The following is a 19,756-nucleotide window of genomic DNA, read 5'->3' as shown; positions in this document are numbered from 1 at the left end:
GAGAAAAACACAGACAGTGCCTGATATGTGATCCTAGTCACTAACTCCACACCACATCTCACATCTATGCATGTGAAATGTTAATTTCCCATTGGGATTAATAAAGTATCTATCTATCTATCTATCTATCTATCTATCTATCTATCTATCTATCTATCTTATCTATCTATCTATTCTATCTATCTATCTATCTATCTATCTATCCATCCATCCATCCATCCATCCATCCATCCATTTTCTAACCTGCTAATAATACAAGTCAAAGTCATGGGGAGCCTGTGCTCCCAGCAGCATCAGCTACAAGGCAGAAACTGTCCTGAGACAACATTACACCTTATTGTAGGGCACACATATTTTGTCTACATCCTTTCAATAAATGTAAAACAAAAATAATGCCGGTCAGGCCAAAAATAAAAACTCATTTTAAAACAAAGAAAAAATTTCTAATTTTCAGTTCTACATTTAGCACTCACTTTCTTAGTTTTAACATATAGGCTGTTAACCTAGTATTAATTACACATGCAAACAATACTCTTAATTCTTTAATACTAAGTTTTGTTTCTGTTTAAGTTTCATTTTGGAGCAGTACAGACTCTCCCCAGCTTAACTTTTACTGTAATATAATTTAGAAGAGCAGAAAAACAGATTTGACTTTTATAATTCTAAGCAGGTAATGTACAGTATTTCAGTAAATTTTCAAAGTAAGTCTGTAATTACTGTACATGTATTTTTATTCTGTTTGCTTCAGTCCTAGCTCTTTGTCTCCTTATACCTCCTGGCTTTCCAAGATTTCTGACACAGATGTCTTGCTGGCAGCACTGGGTCATGGAAGTGTAATTACTGTGGATATGGGAGGCCACATGAGACTGTGGGAGACAGGATTAGAAAGCCTCCAGCGTTCCCTGCTGGAGTGGAGAAATATGATTGGACGAGAGGACGGAAGGCCTGTTCAGGTATGCTATGGGTATAGTTTTTAGTAATGTGCCAGTTTTTTAACATGATGTTTATTCCACATGGTACAAGTCAAGTGTTTCCCCAATTCTTTTATTATCTGCACTTGCTTGTTTATATAGACAACTAAAAGACACACTTCTGTATTGTGCCAGTTTCACAGCAGGGCCACTCTCTAATTAGCAGCTCAGCATGGTGGCAGTGGGCTGGCATGTACTGTATTACCATAGAGTTTTACTTGTGCCTCAGCAGGGGTTTGCAATATGTTCTTTGGGTGCCACAGTACTAGATATTCTTTTTGACTGCTAGTCAAGCAACTTCAATATTTCAAATCTATAGTTTAATCTGTACTCATAAAAGTATTGATTCCAATATAAAAAGTTATTTTATTTTATAAAATATTTATATATTGTGCTTTGTAAAGTTAATGCGACAACCAGTTAGTAAAGGCAATTTGTCTTTTTGAAGATGTTTATACTCTTATATATATTTCTCTTCTGGTTCATCCAGCGATTTTCGTCGGAGAAGATGGCGAAACGACTGCCGAAAGGGACATTTGCATCTATTCCATAGGCAACTCCTGTAAACAGATTTCCACACTCAATATGAATTGCAATCCTATGGTTTACCCACTTTTATTCCCTTATGGAGACATTGGCTGACACAAAGATTTACAATGTGTTCCTGATAAAAGAACCGCCAAGCGAATAAGGCTTACTCAATGCCAATTTACACGTACAGATTAGCAATGAGGAATACATTTAGTATTTTGCACTCCAGCGGCAAACTATTCCAACAGTACGTCGTAGATGAGTACGTTAAAACAGGGCACGCGTCTCAACTATCTCAGATTACATCAACAAGATCTGCTCGTGGGACAATACAAAGGACTATCAGACAAGCAAGCAAAGGCTGAAAATAACAACGTAAGTGTAGGCAAAATGATCATATTACCGTCCACATTTCCAGGAAGTCCAAGATACATGCAACAAAACTATCAGGATGCCATGGCCATAGTACGTAAATTTAGAAAGCCTGATTTATTTATCACTTTCACATGTAATCCTGCTTGGCCGGAAATTTTACATGCATACTGTGTCTTTCAAGAAGTATTTATTTCTTCTTGATTTCTGAATTCCTTTCTCACTGTTTTCCGTTCCTATTCTTACACAGCCGTAGTGTCGGCTAGTTTGTTTATATTCAGTGTGGATCAGTGTGGATTGCGTACCTACCTATCTGTAAATATTTCAACAGACTATTTGGATATCTGTCTAAAGGAGAGTAGATTTCATTTTAGAAATTATTTTACTTTTTCTGTCTGCCAAGCAACTGGAACAATCTGGTTTTACACCTAAGAAGTCTTGCATCGACCGCATCCTGGCAGTCAGGGTTCTCATCAAGCACAAATGCAAATATCAGCAGAGTTTCTTTCCAGTCTTTGTAGATTTTCATAAAGCATTGAAATTAGTTTATTAAACTGCCCTGTGGGACATTCTGACACTTTGAGGGATCCTCCTGAAGTCGCTGGATATCATGGCTGGCCAGTACACTTATACTGTGAATGCTGTGCAGAGTGGAGGCAGAACCTCTACATTTTTCCCAGCTGATTCTGGGGTTCGTCAGGCGTGTGTTCTTGCTCCTACTCTGTTCAGTGCTTGCATGGACTGGGCGTTGGGCAGGGTGATGGGGTCCAGCAGCTGTGGGGCATCTGATGGTGAAGAAAGATTCACTGATCTTGACTTTGCCAATTATGCTGTGATCATTGTGGAGCCAATGGAGGCTGTGATCAGAGCTCTCAAGAGACTGAATGAGGAGTCTGAGTGTCTGGGCTTGCGAGAGTCCTGGATTAAAACAAAGATCCAGGCCTTGAATGACCTCTTGGGCTCAGCCATCAGCAGTGTATCTGTCTGTGTCTGGTAATGTCGACCTTGTTGAGAGGTTTACTTGTGCTGCATGCATTTTGCACCATGACAGCACACCTGCACAAATTGTGGTGTCAAAGAATTTCTCTCTATTATAATAAAAAAATCTTGGGAAGGGAGACGAGACATGACTTTCTCAGAGAGACACTTTCATGTCCCACAAAACAAGACTTTGTGCCAACTGCCAAGAGATTTAACCACAACTGGGGACAGAAATAAAAGACAAAGTGTAGATGACAAAGTAGAACGTTGTAAAGGATTCAAAAACATTAGCGCAATACACATGCAGAGCAAGTTTAGAGATAATGGAAGTACGAAAATTCGAAAGTCTCAAAAAAATGATAGTAAAGATTGCATTAGCGCAAACAAACAGAAATTATTACTCAGTGAATTAATGGAACAGTGAAAATGTATTGAATGTGAATGTATTGTTTGGATTTAAACTTTAAGTCGGAGACTTGTAGATCGTCTAATTCGTGTTGCCATCAGGGAAAAGTAGTGTTTCTTCCCAATGAAGAGGCGTATCCATGTGATGAAAGTGAAATCCCACAAGAGAAAATTTCAAGCCCCGCGAGAGAAGACTTTATGCAAAGAGATTTGGAAGTACACATCTAAAACATTTACAACCATGCACACGGTTCAATCATTTCTCATTTGTGTGAATGCTATTGTCAGACACAGTTCATGTACAGAGAAAGTAACGATATTCACTCACGGGCAGTTATACATTGCTTTGTCATGATGTAATTCCAAACACGGAATCAAAATTCAATGGATATTGACGAAAAGGTAAAAGCAAAAAGAGATCGAATATATGGACATAAGTGATATGACAGAACTATGTAGATATTTTTTGGGTTTAAACTTTAAGTCGGAGACTTTTAGATCACATAATTCGTGTTGCCATCAGGTAAAAGTAGTGTTTCTTCTCAATGAAGTGGTCAATCCGCGAGAATTAAAAGTTATGTTGTTTGGTGAAAGTGAAATCCATATACGCGAGCGGCAGAAACGTAAAGTTGCTAGCGCGTGGCGCAGGCAGGGGGGTTGGCGAGCAAAGCCCCCTAATTTGTCCTAAAAACTATGTTGTTGTTGCTTTGCATCATGTAAATTCTCCAGATCTTCTTCCCTGTAATTTCTTTTTATTTCCAATATTAAAATTGAGACTGACGGGAAGATGATTTTTTACTTTCTTAGAAAAATCAGGAAAAATCACATGAGTCACTAGATAAAAGATGAGTATAGGAAATGTTTCTAGAAATGGAAGAAGCACTGGGACAAAACAGTTTTATATTCTACAAAACTCAGTATTTTTCTAGATAAGAAATTACATTTGACATATGATGAAAAATTAGCAAAAAAATGCTTAAGGTGGCGAAGGTTTCGTTTTTTTTTTAAATTTCATATTCTTTATTATTCATCAAGGGGAAATTATCTTTTTGCATGACCATTGGATGTCAGAACACAGAGTGGCTAGATATCAAAGTGAAATAATTATATTCAGTATGGCATACGACATATGCATAGCTGTCACAACAATACATCTAATAATCAGGAAAAACAAAAGCAAACAAAGCAAAAATGATACACACATTATCATTCTTAAAAAATTAAAAATAAAACAGATTCATGTAAAAAAAAATCACTGAAAATCATGAAAGACAATGTTTTCGTGGATGTCAGCTGCGTGAACATTGTAACAAGTGTATTAGTGGTCATGGAGGAGATGAAGCTGATGTTTCCAATAGAAATTCAGGCACAAAACCTAGTGCTCGCCCCTTGTACATTAGGTTAAATCTCAGCTCAAACTTGAGGTTTTTAAAATATCAATTTTTTGATGCCTTGTGCTTCTTATTTTTTAGATTGCAGTAGTATTCCATGATAATAATCTAGACTCGGTAAGACATTTCAAGTGAAAGCCAGTACTACAACAACAACAACATTTATTTATATAGCACATTTTCATACAAAAAGTAGCTCAAAGTGCTTTACATAATGAAGAGAAGAAAAATAAAAGACAAAATAAGAAATTAAAATAAGACAACATTAATTAACATAGAAAGGAGTAAGGTCCGATGGCCAGGGTGGACAGAAAAAACAAAAAAAAACTCCAGAAGGCTGGAGAAAAAAATAAAATCTGTAGGGGCTCCAGGCCACGAGACCGCCCAGTCCCCTTTGGGCATTCTACCTAACATAAATGAAATAGTCCTCTTTGTAGTTCGGGTTTTTCACGGAGTCACTTGATGCTGATGGTCATACAGACTTCTGGCTTTTAATCCATCCATCATTGTTGGAACATCATGGTGCTTTGGGTAGATGGTGGTGGCGCACGCCACCACCAACAGGACACCGGAAAAGGAAACAGAAGAGAGAGTAGGGGTTAGTACAGATTTTGAATGAATAGTTATTATAATGAATTAGATATACAGAGTATCAGGATTAAATTACAGTGAAGTTATGAGAAGGCCATGTTAAAATAATGTGTTTTCAGTAGTTTTTTAAAGTGATCCACTGTATTAGCCTGGCAAATTCCTACTGGCAGGCTATTCCAGATTTTAGGTGCATAACAGCAGAAGGCCGCCTCACCACTTCTTTTAAGTTTTGCTCTTGGAATTCTAAGGAGACACTCAGTTGAGGACCTGAGGTTACGATTTGGAATATAAGGTGTCAGACATTCCGATATATAAGCCGGGGCGAGATTATTTAAAGCTTTATAAACCATAAGCAGAATTTTAAAGTCAATTCTGAATGACACAGGTAACCAGTGTAGTGACATCAAAACTGGAGAAATGTGTTCGGATTTTCTTTTCCTGGTAAGGATTCTAGCAGCTGCATTCTGCACTAGTTGCAAACGATTGATGTCTTTTTTGGGTAGTCCTGAGAGGAGTGCATTACAGTAATCTAGCCGACTGAAAACAAACGCATGAACTAATTTCTCTGCATCTTTCGATGATATAAGAGGTCTAACTTTTGCTATGTTTCTTAGGTGAAAAAATGCTGTCCTAGTGATCTGATTAATATGCGATTTAAAATTCAGATTACAATCAACGGTTACCCCTAAGCTTTTTACCTCCGATTTGACTTTTAATCCTAATGCATCCAGTTTATTTCTAATAGCCTCATTGTATCCATTATTGCCAATCACTAAGATTTCGTTTTTTTCTTTATTTAATTTGAGAAAGTTACTATTCATCCATTCTGAGATACAAGTTAGACATTGTGTTAGCGAATCAAGAGATTTGGGGTCATCAGGTGCTATTGATAAATACAGCTGTGTGTCATCAGCATAGCTGTGGTAGCTCACATTGTGCCCTGAGATAATCTGACCTAATGGAAGCATGTAGATTGAGTAGAGCAATGCTCCACACAATGTTTGTTTTAAGCAACACACATCTGTCAATGCAGGTTTTATTATTCTCACAAACAGCAGCACTGTACATATTTGTGTCCATTCATGAATGCTGTTTTCTAAGGAAGGGCTGTGTGGAAATTTCTCTTGAAGTGAGAATGATGATTATTTCCAACAGGATGACAGTGGCTTCTTTATTCAGAAAAATAATAAAAAGGTGAATGACCTTTTGTGCTCTCCTGGTTTAATTGATTAAAACTCCTACACTACAGTTGTGCTGCAATACAACAAATAAATAGGCATTTTCATACCAACATTATGCTGTGTTGCATATTGCTAGACAGATGACTCGTCCAAATCACACTTGAGGAAATTTGAGCACTTTAAATATAGTGCATTTATTGACATTGCCAGGTGTTTTTATTCATTCTTTATGTTACACTGTTTATGCTCGGGGAACATTTCTGCTGTATCACCTTGTTTTTTGAAAAAAGATAATTAAAGATGTTTTTGATATTTATAATTTCTGCTGAAGTTATATAATGAATGAAGGCATGCAGATTGTTCTTTACATCACATGTCAGATTGACACAACAGACTACCTTTTGTGCAAGGGTGTTCATTCTGAGAGTAAGGGGCTAACTGGCTTTCAAACTGGTGTTTTTCAGCCTTCTGAATTAATGACAGCTATAGTTTGTCACTCTTCAACTTTTCCAATGGGTGTGAAAATATTTGGATAAAATATCAGGATAACTCATTGCTGCTGATTTTTTATAGCCTGAGAGTAGTCATTTCAAAGTCTTTTCACTTTTAAAAGCCTATTTTTATACTTCAATGGGTTGGCTTACAAATCCACAGATTGTGGTATGCAAACCAGAGATTATTGCATTCACAGTACAGATATAATAAATAAGTAAAACAAAACACATATATTTATTAATGTGATATTCCAGTTCCTGTCCACCCCCAAAGATATTCATGATTGATTAAATGACACCTCTAAATTGACTTTCTGTGTATAAACATGAGTATCTCCATTGTTAGTTTCTCTTTGCACCTGAAGCTGCCAGAGTAGCTTGTGACCCTGACTTGGATTAAGTGCATTCAGAGAATTAATGAATGGATTAAACGCATTTCTTTTTTTCTAGAACAATCTGATTTCCTCCCACAACCCAAATGATGTGATTGTCAACATAACTGAAAATTCTAATTTGGCTTTGTGTAAATATGTGATGGTTTGTCCGTGATTGTGTATTCTGATTGACTGCTATCACATCCAGCATGCTATTTAACCAAGATTAACTTCAGCTCACTGACACACTTTGTTGAAAAAAAAAGGAAAAATAGATTGATTACTGAAAATGTGATGTTAAGGTAAGGTGACAACAAAAGAAAGAAAAACAAATTCTCCACCATGATATGTAATTTACAGAAAAATACTTCTGAGGCCTTCCATGTAAAAGACCAACACTAGCTTTGGTAATGGTGATTAAAGGGTTGGCATATTCTGTAAAAATCATAATCTGTTTGCTGTTTTAATGGATATGTTATATTAATAAGTGCAAATTACCTCTTGAATTGCTGTAATATAAAATTATAAAATATAAAACAAAATAGAAGCAGAATGTCCCTTGTTCCAATAATAGACGGTTAATTATTTGTTATGAAATTCGTGTTTTGATTCTGCTTTGCTGAGAGGTAATTTGTTTCCTCTGTACATTAGTAAAATGTACAGTGGTGTTTTTTGTTTGGGTAGAATATCCCAAACCCCTCGATTATAGCAGTTGCATTCATAATAGGTCTGTGTAGCTGAAGCTTTACTACCATCTAGTGTCTACAGAGCATAACTGCAACTTTATAGAGTGAAATATATGAATACAGTGCAAGGACCAATAAAAATACAGGATTAATAGGCAAAAGCAGAAAATGCCTAGCTACTTGCTATCCCCCCGATGAACTTTCCATTGTCTGAAGAAAATGCGTATGTTCATGTGTGTATATATACATACATACATATATGTGTGTATTCCTAGCCGTTGACCCTGAACGTGATGTTAATCGTTTAACATTAAGTAGAAATTAATTTACTTAGCAAGCAGTTTTAGGGCTTATAGCAGAGCTTTTCAAGTTTAGTCCTTTAGGCTTTCTTTCCCAAGCATCTGTTTCTTTTACTGGACTCCATCCTTATTCAACAAGGCTATTATACCCCAATTTGTAGTTTTCGTGTATCAATCCAGAGATCACAACCTGAATTTGACACATTTTTATAGGAATGTGTGTCATACCAGAATTCATTTGTTTTCTTTATCTTGCTTTTTAAAATTTTCATAAATCACTCTGTAGCTTTTTTTTTTGGCTATTTACACTGTTGCTCCTAATGTGTCTGAGGACAAGTCACTGAAAGCACTTCATAACAATAGGGGTCAGGGCCAGCAGGCAATAATCTCTCAGGGACCTCACCATTGCCTGTTTTGAAACATGGACAATTGTAGCTGACTTGAGGCAAGTAGGAACAGTGGCCTATTCTAAAGAGATATTAAACAGGCAGGTGAACACTGCTGTCAGCTGTTTCGCACAATGCTTCAGGACCTATCTAGGAACCCCATCAGGGACAGCTGCTTTGATAGGATTAAGGTGGCTTAGAGCCAGTTTCACCTCATGTGCATTCAGCCTCTTGCTGGGTTAGTTTGGTAATAGGTTGATTGCTGTCCTTGTCAAACTATGAAGAAGTGATTGAAGTCATTATGAGTGTCCAGTGTTGGTTGAACAGGTGTTACCTTTGTAGTCTGTGATGGACCTCATGCCTTTCCACATGCATCAGGAGTCAGAGCAATGATAATAATAATAATTCTTTAATAATTCTTTGCATTTATATATATACTGTATATATAGTGCTTTTCACACTACTCAAAGCGCTCAGCAATAGCAGGTTAAGGGCCTTGCTTAAGAGCCCAACAGAGCAGAGCCCCTTCCGATTGCCAGTGCAGATCCCTAGCCTCAGAGCCACCACTCTGCCTAGAGCTGTCAAAATGCTCCTCTGTTTTTGATTTGTTGCAGTGCTTTGCCTCCGTAATGCCTTTCCTTAAATTGGACCATCTGTTTTGTAGGTCACAGCATCTCTCGTACAGAAAACAATGTCATATGCCTACAATAGGACTTGGACCTCCCTTTTCATCCAAGGTTTCCAATTAGAGAAAGTACGGATGCTCTTAGCAATAGTAAAATTGTTCATACAGAATTTAATGTAAGATGAAACAGAGGAGGTGCTGGCATTTAAGTCTGTGTGAACGTCCTTTTTAGTTGCCTGTTTGAACAGTTCCCAGTTGATATCATCAAACCAGTCAATAGGACAAAATACTTGCAGCACTGTAGCATTTTTCTGTTAGGGTTTAATGGGCTCTTCATAATCTTTTCTATTTTTTTCAATCATAATGATATATTTTCTTTGGGACAGATTGAAATGTTCAAAAAGTGTAGCAAAGTGTAGCAAAGTGTTGGTTTAACTCTTAGATATAGGCCCATTTTAGTTTTTTTACAATCAATATATCTATAGACCACATTGGTAAAATCTTAGGGCAAAGTACATATGAGGTAATTATCCATACACAATAAAAATAACTTTTTAAACTAGCTGGAGCATAATTTACATGGGACAAAATACTATGTTCACTTGTTCTATCATTGTAGTCATGTACCATTTTTGTTATGTTAGTATATTTAATTAGTCATTAGTCCCTGCATTTTCATTATGTTATTTCCTGTCACAATCATGTAGGGCATATTGTCAAGAAATATTTTATAATTTTTAGTGCATGCAGAGCTGCACCCATGCCAAAGAACTGTCTTTGTCATTGGAGTGATGGGTTTGAGAAACATTATTCTGTATGTAATATTTGTGAAAGTATATGGTCTAAACCCCAGAATGTGACCCAAAAATGAATATAACAAGAGCACTATTTATACATATAATAAACACAAACCAGACATAAATAAAATAATAAATACAAAGTACAACATTATTAAAGAGAAAAATAATCCAGCTGCCTCTCTGTGTCTTTTAAACTAGCTCGCCCTCTCTGCCTATCCAGTGGGGTGGCCTGTCTACTAGCTCACTCACAAAAGTAGTGCAGAAGGAGCAAATAGTATTCTGTTTTTCTCTTCACTTCCTCACTCTCTGGCCTAGATACGCTCCTCCTGCCTATTCACTGTTTTCCGCCTCTCACTTCCTATTCACACACTTAGTTGGGCTATAGCCAAGGGCAGCTTTAAACCCCTCACTCTAAAATTAGTTCTGAAGCAATCCCTGGTACCTCTTCCTGAATCAGGATCACCCCCAGAAAGTCTTGTGGCCTTTCCCCAATGACATTCTCCGACAGCGCCAGGTTACTTTCTTACCTTGATCTCCTGATGTGCACTTTCAGGGCTAGACAGCCCAGGTATTTCTCACCTTCCAAGTTCCTCATAAAAGAACTCAGAGCTGCCCCCTTTGCCTTGTGGGCACCGTGTGCCACTACTTTCTGGCATGGGGAGGTTTATCTATGCTTCTTTGCATAACCTCTCTTTGATCAATGGACCAAGCCTCCCCAAGAACTGCTGGGTTACCTGGGCTCAGCCACCTTGGAGGACCATTGTATCCTTCTATGCAGGCTGTATCACTTTTTGACTTGACCTAGCTTCCCTGTGTATGGACTGGCCAGAAAATACTGCACATGTACAGGGCACACTGCCTCATGGTGTATGTTTAGCTACACCTGTACATAAAGTGAATTTCCTAAAACCAGAGTAAGTCCTTTTTGTCCTTGTTCAAGCTAATCACCTTAACAGACATTTCATGGACACCTGAAAGCTTCTGAGGTTAGAACCTTTATTGCTTGGTTGTAATGTGTGGTGGGGGCTCAGATTCATGTAGGGCTCTCAGAATAGATGGATGTGACAGGTACTATATAAGGGGCATAAATTAGGAACCAGCCCTAGACATGAGTACATTATACGGTCCACTCGTTGACAGGGGCAGCTTAAATTGTCAATTAATCTAACATGCTAAATGGCCACCATCTGTATATTAGATTGGACTAATATATCACAATATACAGTAACTATCTCTGTAAGGTCATTTTGTGAATTCCAAGTTTCCATGAAGACCCTGTAACTTTAATATCAGATTACAAATATAAAGAAATGTCAGACATCCCCTGGAGATGGTCAGATCAGTTATTATGGAGTACAGTGTGCATTATTCAGTCTTGAAGTGTATAAGATGAGGCCAAAAATGATAAGACAGTTACATGTTTCTGTGACTGGGAAGAGGTAGAATGTCATGTGGGTCATCAATGCTTTAATCACTTGACAAAATTCTGCAGATATGTAACAAAAGGTTTTACAGTCAGACGAGATGCTTTTAATATTTTGGTATATTTAGAAATAATCGTGAAAGTCAAGGATGCAGGCTTTAACTGTTGACGTCAGTCAGTCAGAGAGCACCATCCCAGATGTGAAGCTTGGTGATGATGGCATTATCTTGAACACTTGCTTCTGACAAGAAGGGTCTTGGATGTTTGTTAGATTTGACAAAGGGAACAGAAGACAATGCATATGTACATAAACAGATTTTGTAACTATCAACTAGTAAAGAGATCAAAGTTACAAGACCTTGCTTTTGATTTCTCATGTAAAAATGCTTAATCTGAAAGGAAGCACGTTTTTGATTAAAAGTAAGGTGTTTCCATCATTTGTAATTTTTCAGATTATGGAATTTTTTTGTGGTGGTATAAACTCTTTTTTCAAGGCACTACATACATTGTATGTGTATCAGCCATTTCACTTTTTGGATTTTTCAGTCTTTGGTATGTTAAGTACACTTTCAGATGCTACACCCAAGCAGTTAAGTGATGGATGCATTTCCATATAATGCTTTCTTTCACTCTTTATAAATGTATTATTTAACAGAAAAGGTATGTTGATTCCTGCATATAAATATTACTGTAGTTGTCTAGAACTTTACTAAAATAATCGGTACATGTGCAGTTTTAGAAGATGATCTGTGACTCAGATATGTGTATGCTAATAAATGTTTTTTTCATTTCTGTCTATCTATCTAATATCTGTAATAATAGCTGCATTTTGTAGAATGTGGGCTAGGAGATTAGCCGTTTCATTTTTGAGCTGCCACATGGTGGCACTCATGAAACAAGCTACCTGGCCCTTTGCTCAAATCTTAAAGGAAAAGAAATGCATTTTAAAAAGATTCTGTATAGATTTATTTGTTCAATTAAATTATAGAACATTCATATTTATTGATACACTAAAACTGTATAATAAATCTATTAAATATTTTTTGATATGGACTAACTGGAGTAAACCTTATTTCAACTCTTCTAATGCTAACATTTGTAAAATCTTGGACTGGGTATATGTTTGCAATTTTTCGTGCTTTTTTTTAGGTGTTGCCTTTTTTTAAAAACAAATTCGAAAAACAGCATTTGCTGTGAGTGGCCTTCTGTGTTATATTTCTAAATTATTCTGAAATTATGATATCAAATCAGTAAATTTTGAATGCTAGGATTTTCTCAACAACCCTAAAATGAAATAAACAACTTTGATATTGGATGGATTGATGGAGTTCAAGTGCTCATATATGATGATCCAGAATCTGTGAACTGGTTACCATTTGAAAGTGCTAAGACATGCCTACAGTGACAGTGTCTGGATGCTGTGAGTTCAGACTTGTTTCATGAACATAGCAGTTTCATGAACATAATGTAGCAGAATGTTTGTTATAAGGAAGAAAATGAAAATGTGACTGTCTCAAAGAAACTGACCATAGTTGGATTCCTCCCCTAAATTGCTTATATAATGTACACTTTATTCTAGTTACAGTATATGGAGGTTGACCAAGGTGTATACACAAAGTTGGTGGTATGATCTATTCTATTGCATTATTAATTTTCATTAATTTTAGTTGTTATCACTGTGCCATCCCAGTTCCAGCTCGATGACTGTGTGGAATTTTCACTTTAGTGCCACAGATTCCTCCCCATCCATGTGTGTGTTGGTATCACTTCTGATTCTAAATGCACCTGATGTAAGTGTGTTTGTCAGTGTGCTGTCTGATGTACCGGTTTGCTGCCTAGGTTTAGTTCTTGCTTTGTGTCCAATGCAACTATTATAGCTTCTGGCTTACCACCTTGAAATGGAATAAGTAGTTTTAGAACTTGTATAACTGGACACATGGAAATGATGTTAAAGTAGAAATACAGCTTTTACACTATAATCTAAATTATTATATGGGGATGCTCCGATGGATCAGCCACCAATTGAAATTGTCTGATTTTCACTAAAAACAGACTTGATTGGTAAAAAGACAGATCACAAAGACCATCAATTTCAGCCCCTGCTTTTCTAAACTTTATGGTAATTTAGTTGTAATAAATAATAATAATAATAATAATTCTTTACATTTATATAGCGCTTTTCTCACTACTCAAAGCGCTCTCCACACAGGGAGGACCGAGGAAGTGAACCCACAATCTCCTTACTGCGTAGTGTTCCTTTATGCAAAATATTACCGTAGTTCAGCTAGTGGGTCTTATTTATGTTTTGCAGCAAACTTCCTGTAATGTAAACAAAGAGCAGCGAGTGGAAGTTTGTTTTATTGGTGAATGACGGCCAAATGATATTAGCCCTTACATTAAAGAAAGTGGAGCAATAAACTAAAAAAAAAAGTCATTGGCGAAGTTGTCCTGTGCAACTAGACAAACGTAAAAAAAAAAAAAAAAAAAAAAGCTACTTTAAGGAATTCAGACTTTTATTTTGTCCTTTAAACAGAGACCGCTTGAGTTCAGCTTACACTTTTAATTGGAAAAAGAAAAGATAAAGACAACTTTGAAATTACTGCTTAGTAAACAGTAGGTCTTTTTAAAGATTTGTTTGATTTTTTTAAAGATTTGTACTGTGTTTATTATTTGTTGCTGTGCGTCATACAGCATAAGTTTTGGTAAGAAACAAAGACTACATAATTAAAATGGTATTCCATATTTTATAATTGCATCTCAAGAATCACAAATGTCTAGCTGATACACAGAAGGAAAAAAACACACCTGTATAAATGTAGTAAATGTATATTTTAACAGAAAAAAAGCTGTAGTGCAATTAATGATTTAAAATGGTTACAATATGTAAGTCCACCTATGTTTACATTTAAGCAGCATTTAATTGCCAATATCAATTAACTGATTGTGTGAGAATATATATACATACTAGTCATTTAGCCCGTTACAATAACGGCGCTAGAACAGTAGTGCATAAACATTAGTAGGAACTGTCTATATTAAATGGCAAGGGACTTTGATCTAATTCTTTTTGTTGGTCGTATTTTACTTTCTTTCAGCCTTTCTTTTGTTGATGTTTACTTGCTGAGCTGACCGTTCTTCGTGGGCTGCCGCCGTGTATTGTGTGTCTTTAATTTTCTGTGACAGTAATACTGTCTTGTACGTCCGTAATATACCTTTAATTTTCTCTGGGGGTAATACAGGCGTGTGCATCGGTAATATGCCTTTAATCTCCTCTAACAGTAATACTGGCTTGTATGTGGCTGTAATATGAGTCACTGTATTGTGTACCTTTAATTTCCTCTTGCAGTAATACTGGTTTGAATTTCCGTAAAACGCCTGTAACTTTCTGTGACAGTAATATCGCGCATGCGGACTTCACCAGAAGACACACACACACACACACACGGACACCTGGACGCACACAGGGATTTTATTAAAGAGGATATTTGTTTTTGTTGATAGAGAAATGGTGAAAACTGCTAATTCGATTAAGCCTTGTTTCAGATAGGTACTGTACATTATAAAAAAAAAACTAAACCATAGGACAGCTTGTAATTAATGAGAAGCATTTTATATTCTTTTGTACCATATGTCAGGTCAGGCCAGGTCGGGGAGCATGCACTGGTACAGCGTGTTTCCACACCCACCACATGATGAAACAACTTGAGATCCTGGTTGGCACCCCCTTGTCCATCTAACACCTGTGGTCTATAGTTTAATTGTAAAAATACACTATAATATAGGATGTAACAACTCTATTTGTCTGGTTATGCAGGAGATTAGCGTAAAATGTTTATTAAAGGGATGAAGAAAAAATAAATCAGAATCAATATTGGGATTGGCAGATCAAGTAACATGAAATCTGTGGTCAGTATTGGCCTTAAAAAACCTGTACGGAGCATCACTAATTATGAACATCTATATATCATTTGGTCCTGCGGTGGGTTGGCACCCTGCCCAGGATTGGTTCCTGCCTTGTGCCCTGTGTTGGCTGGGATTGGCTCCAGCAGACCCCCGTGACCCTGTGTTTGGATTCAGCGGGTTGGAAAATGGATGGATGGATGGATATATATCATTTGTGTATCCATCCATCCATCCATTTTCCAACCCGCTGAATCCGAACACAGGATCACGGGGGTCTGCTGGAGCCAATCCCAGCCAACACAGGGGCACAAGGCAGGAACCAATCCCGGGCAGGGTGCCAACCCACCGCAGGACACACACAAACACACCAAGCACACACTAGGGCCAGTTTAGAATCGCCAATCCACCTAACCAGCATGTCTTTGGACTGTGGGAGGAAACCGGAGCACCCGGAGGAAACCCACGCAGACACGGGGAGAACATGCAAACTCCACGCAGGGAGGACCCGGGAAGCGAACCCAGGTCCCCAGGTCTCCCAACTGCGAGGCAGCAGCGCTACCCACTGCGCCACCGTGCCGCCCCATTTGCATATCATTTACTAAATAAGCTTATTACTATTTCATAGCATCCAACTGAAACAGTGCATATCTCAGTAGTGCAAGGCAAGGTCACAGGACACACTCATACCAGGTCAGTTGAGAGTCGGTAATTTAATTAGTATGCATGTCATAGTGGTATCTTGTAAAATATCTCCATAAACAGAGAAAGAACATGAAAACTCAATTTAAACCCAGTTACCCAATATGAATTTAACACCTATTTTCTTCAACATAACATCAACCTGAGTATTGTAGGCCTCTGAAGTTCATGACTTTAAATATACCAGTATTTTTGAACAAAAGCAGTTCTGCACAAAAGTGTACACTAAAAATCCTCCTCACCAGTTGACACAGATTTATATTTCAGGAAGTGTTCGGCTGAAGTCCTTGTAACTGGTGGTGATACAACCACAGCAAGTGTAAGGAGACAGTCACTTTTTCACACAGAGCAGTGGATTTTGCATAACTTTGTTATTTCAATAAAAGACGCAAGTAGAAATAATTGTTATTGTTAGAACTGAAAAGATTTGTTGTCAAATTTGTTATAGCAGAGGAAATGAGGAAGGGTCAACACCTTTTTAATCAGCACAGCATACTGCAGTGCATGCTAGAAATAGCAGTTTTAAGGGTTCAAAATTGCTGTTTTAAGATTATGTTGTAGTAAGTGCTTACGTATGTGAAATGTATTAGAAGGATAGGAAGAAACTTCAGTAGTCCGAAGAAGCTAGTGCCAAAATGTTATAGCTTCAATCATACTGCATGTTTTTTAATAAAGATTATTCACTTATTGTGGTAATGTATTCAGTAGTGATTGGAGTGGCATTTATTGATGCATTCAATGATAGAATCGTGTATAAAGTGTATGTAATTATGCTTTGGAAATGAAACATTTCGTCTTGATACATTTTTCATGATCTTAACTGCTGCATATTAATTTGGAGCTTCTATTTCTCTACTAGTATTTTTAACACCAAGACATTTGGAATATTTACAATACTTAGGAAAAGGATTATGCTGATCAAAGAATCCCATCATACAGCAAGATTTGTATTATCTAGTTAATGCTTTTAAGTGTCTCTTGACACAGTGTGCCCTTAGCCTTACACGCTTGGATATGCAACATGATCAGCAACAAAAGACCTCCTAGATAAGATTGTTCTTGACAGAAATTCAATTAAGAAATTTCGGCAAAAAGAAACCTCATTCTTGCGATGGCATGTGCTTGATAATGCTCTTTCTAATCCTTTGATGTTACAAGGTGGATGCACACACAAATTCACCTGTATGGACATTGTTTGGTCTGCCTGAGTGATAAAGCCTGCTTACTCTCACGTGTATAGGCTTGACAGAATGGCTCCTTCTTTTTCCTACATGATGTCACACTATAAACTTTATTGTTTTTGAAAGCAGTATTATTATACAGTCACTTCTTCTTCTAAAGCTTTTCTTACTTTCATGTGGTTACACTCTATTTGACCAGCCCCCTCCATTCTTGTCTGTTGTACACTCCTCGCCTGACACTCTGTTCTTCTTACACAGCCACTGGGAACCAGCATATTTACTAACTAATGTTTTGTTTTATAGCCAGAAAGGCAAAATGCACAAAGGGTTCAAGCATTATAAGCTTTGTGTCGTTATGAGAGAAAGTGTATCTGGTTATGATTTTAATGTCATAGCCTTTAGATTGCCATAACAGTGCTACATGCAAGTATATTATTCTTTTCTCAGTCATAAATTTAAGTACAGTTATCCTGAAGCAAGACATTATTATTTGTGTGCTTCATTTAGCCCATGGCAACTGAATTCAGTTGGTCTTCCATTCATCTATGCATTGACTGAACACACTTAATCCACTTTCATGATCTTCTCGTTATTTTTATTTTTTGTGCATAACACGTCATGTGGTGGTAGTAAAATAGTGGATAATATAAAAATGTACATAATAATTTATTTTGTAAAATAACATCATTCACAATATTAGCAGTGCAGTGTTTGACAGTTTATTCATTAGCATTATGTTATGGTTTGATTGAGTTTTGTATGCAATCTGGCATAACAGGTAATGTAACAGCATCTTCTCCTCTCCTCACTGTCACCTCAGACACATCCAGTGTAATATGAGCACTATATAGCGCCCGACCCGGCACAGACTGAGGCAGAGGCACGTGTAACACAAACAGTTTCTTTTATTTTTCTTCAGCCGTGGGGCACGCCTTCCCCGTGTCCCAGAGGCCCAACACAGTCCCACAAACACTTAAATAGCACACAAACCACAATACTCTTCTCTTCCTTTCTTTACCACCACTCCTCCTCCTCAGGATTAGTCTTCCTCCTCCCGACTCTGGCTCTCCCGAGTGGTGGTGGCTGGCCTTTTTTATACCCCACCCGGAAGCGTTCCAGGTGCTTCATTACCTGGTCCTAATTGAACTTCCGGGTGGGGCTGACGAGTCGACCAGCTGGGCTGCAGACATCATGCAGCTCCCCCTAGCGGCCATCCGAGCCCCCAACCAGGCTGTGGAGGACTCCATCTCCCATGGAGCCCTGCGCCAGGTTGGGGAATCATCGTCCACCAGGGAGGCTGCCACCAAGCGTCCCGGGGGAGGTATTGAGCTGCCCATGGTGGCTCCCCCGGAACAGATACAGCAGGGGCGTCCCTGCTGGGCATGGGACCCGGCTGTCCTTCACACCAGCTACTACAGCATGAGAACAGGACAAGAGGTGCCCTGGACTGTGACCATAATTCTCTAGAGATAATCAGCCATCCACTGTTCCAGTTACACTCTGTCCATCTTGCTGGCCTTTGAAGTATTATACAATGTATACACCATAGCCCCGCTCATCAGAAGTGGCATCCTTTCTGGGCACCTTTAATTCTGAGCACTCATCACTGCAGCAGTCATGTGGGCAGACTGAGAGATGACCTCTCTTTATCTTTTTTAAAACTTAATTGTGAATGATTTACCAGCAATGTACCAATACATCCCATGTCAAAAGGTTTACTGTGTGTATCTGTGCTATATTTTGTATAGCTTCAGAATATGGTCCAAATAAAAGGTTGAATAGTGGCCATATAAATGTATATATACAGTAGATTGCCAAAAATCCCATCTAGTTGTTAAAGACAAGCTCCATTAATTCCACAGCAGATGGACATTCAGTGTGTAAAGGCTCGAGACAATTTTCATGATCATGCCCTGATTTAGTATTTTATATTATCTAAACGATCAACCAGCAAAGTAAAGGAGAGAGAAGACAAAAAGATTAAGTATTCACAATGGTTTAAACAGACAATATCAGGTCTGTATCTCTTATCTAAGGTGCATCAATTCTTTAACATGCTATTCTCCCTCAGAATAAAACTCATACATTCATGAAAACTGCCATGAAGAAAACTCCCAAACCAAGTGATCTGCTCCAAAAATTTAGATTGTTTAAAAAAAAGCAATCAAAAATAGACAACATACAGGATCTAACAATAACGATGAAAATAATAATATGAAGCGTTCCCCTCTCAACTGCAGATTCTCCAACTGCATTTTTAAAATATTATGTTACAAAAAAATCCAAAAACTAAAAATTAATAAAATTTAATTAACTGTGGCTGAACAGTGTTGAACCACATCCAGCATGAATGATTCCGTTGTCCACTGTATTTTTCAGCCACTCACCCAGTCTCCCTGTCAGTGTTGGTTACACTATCGCATTCATGGTATAAACGTTATCCAGGTAAGGGATGTTTGAATA

The 19,756-nt window shown here is 37.6% G+C and overlaps 1 protein-coding gene across 1 annotated transcript in view; it reads left to right on the top strand.

Annotated features, from left to right (window-relative positions):
* Positions 1 to 19,756, top strand: part of vwa8 (von Willebrand factor A domain containing 8) — a 509,572-nt gene that overhangs the window by 351,559 nt on the left and 138,257 nt on the right. Inside the window, exon 37 of the mRNA XM_051925677.1 lies at positions 749 to 953. Within this exon, the coding sequence (XP_051781637.1) occupies positions 749 to 953 (205 nt within the window). The remainder of the gene's footprint in view (positions 1 to 748; positions 954 to 19,756) is intronic.

Source organism: Erpetoichthys calabaricus, chromosome 4 (assembly GCF_900747795.2).
Source record: "Erpetoichthys calabaricus chromosome 4, fErpCal1.3, whole genome shotgun sequence".
Lineage (NCBI taxonomy): Eukaryota > Metazoa > Chordata > Cladistia > Polypteriformes > Polypteridae > Erpetoichthys > Erpetoichthys calabaricus.
This window is presented reverse-complemented; position numbering and strand designations above follow the sequence as displayed.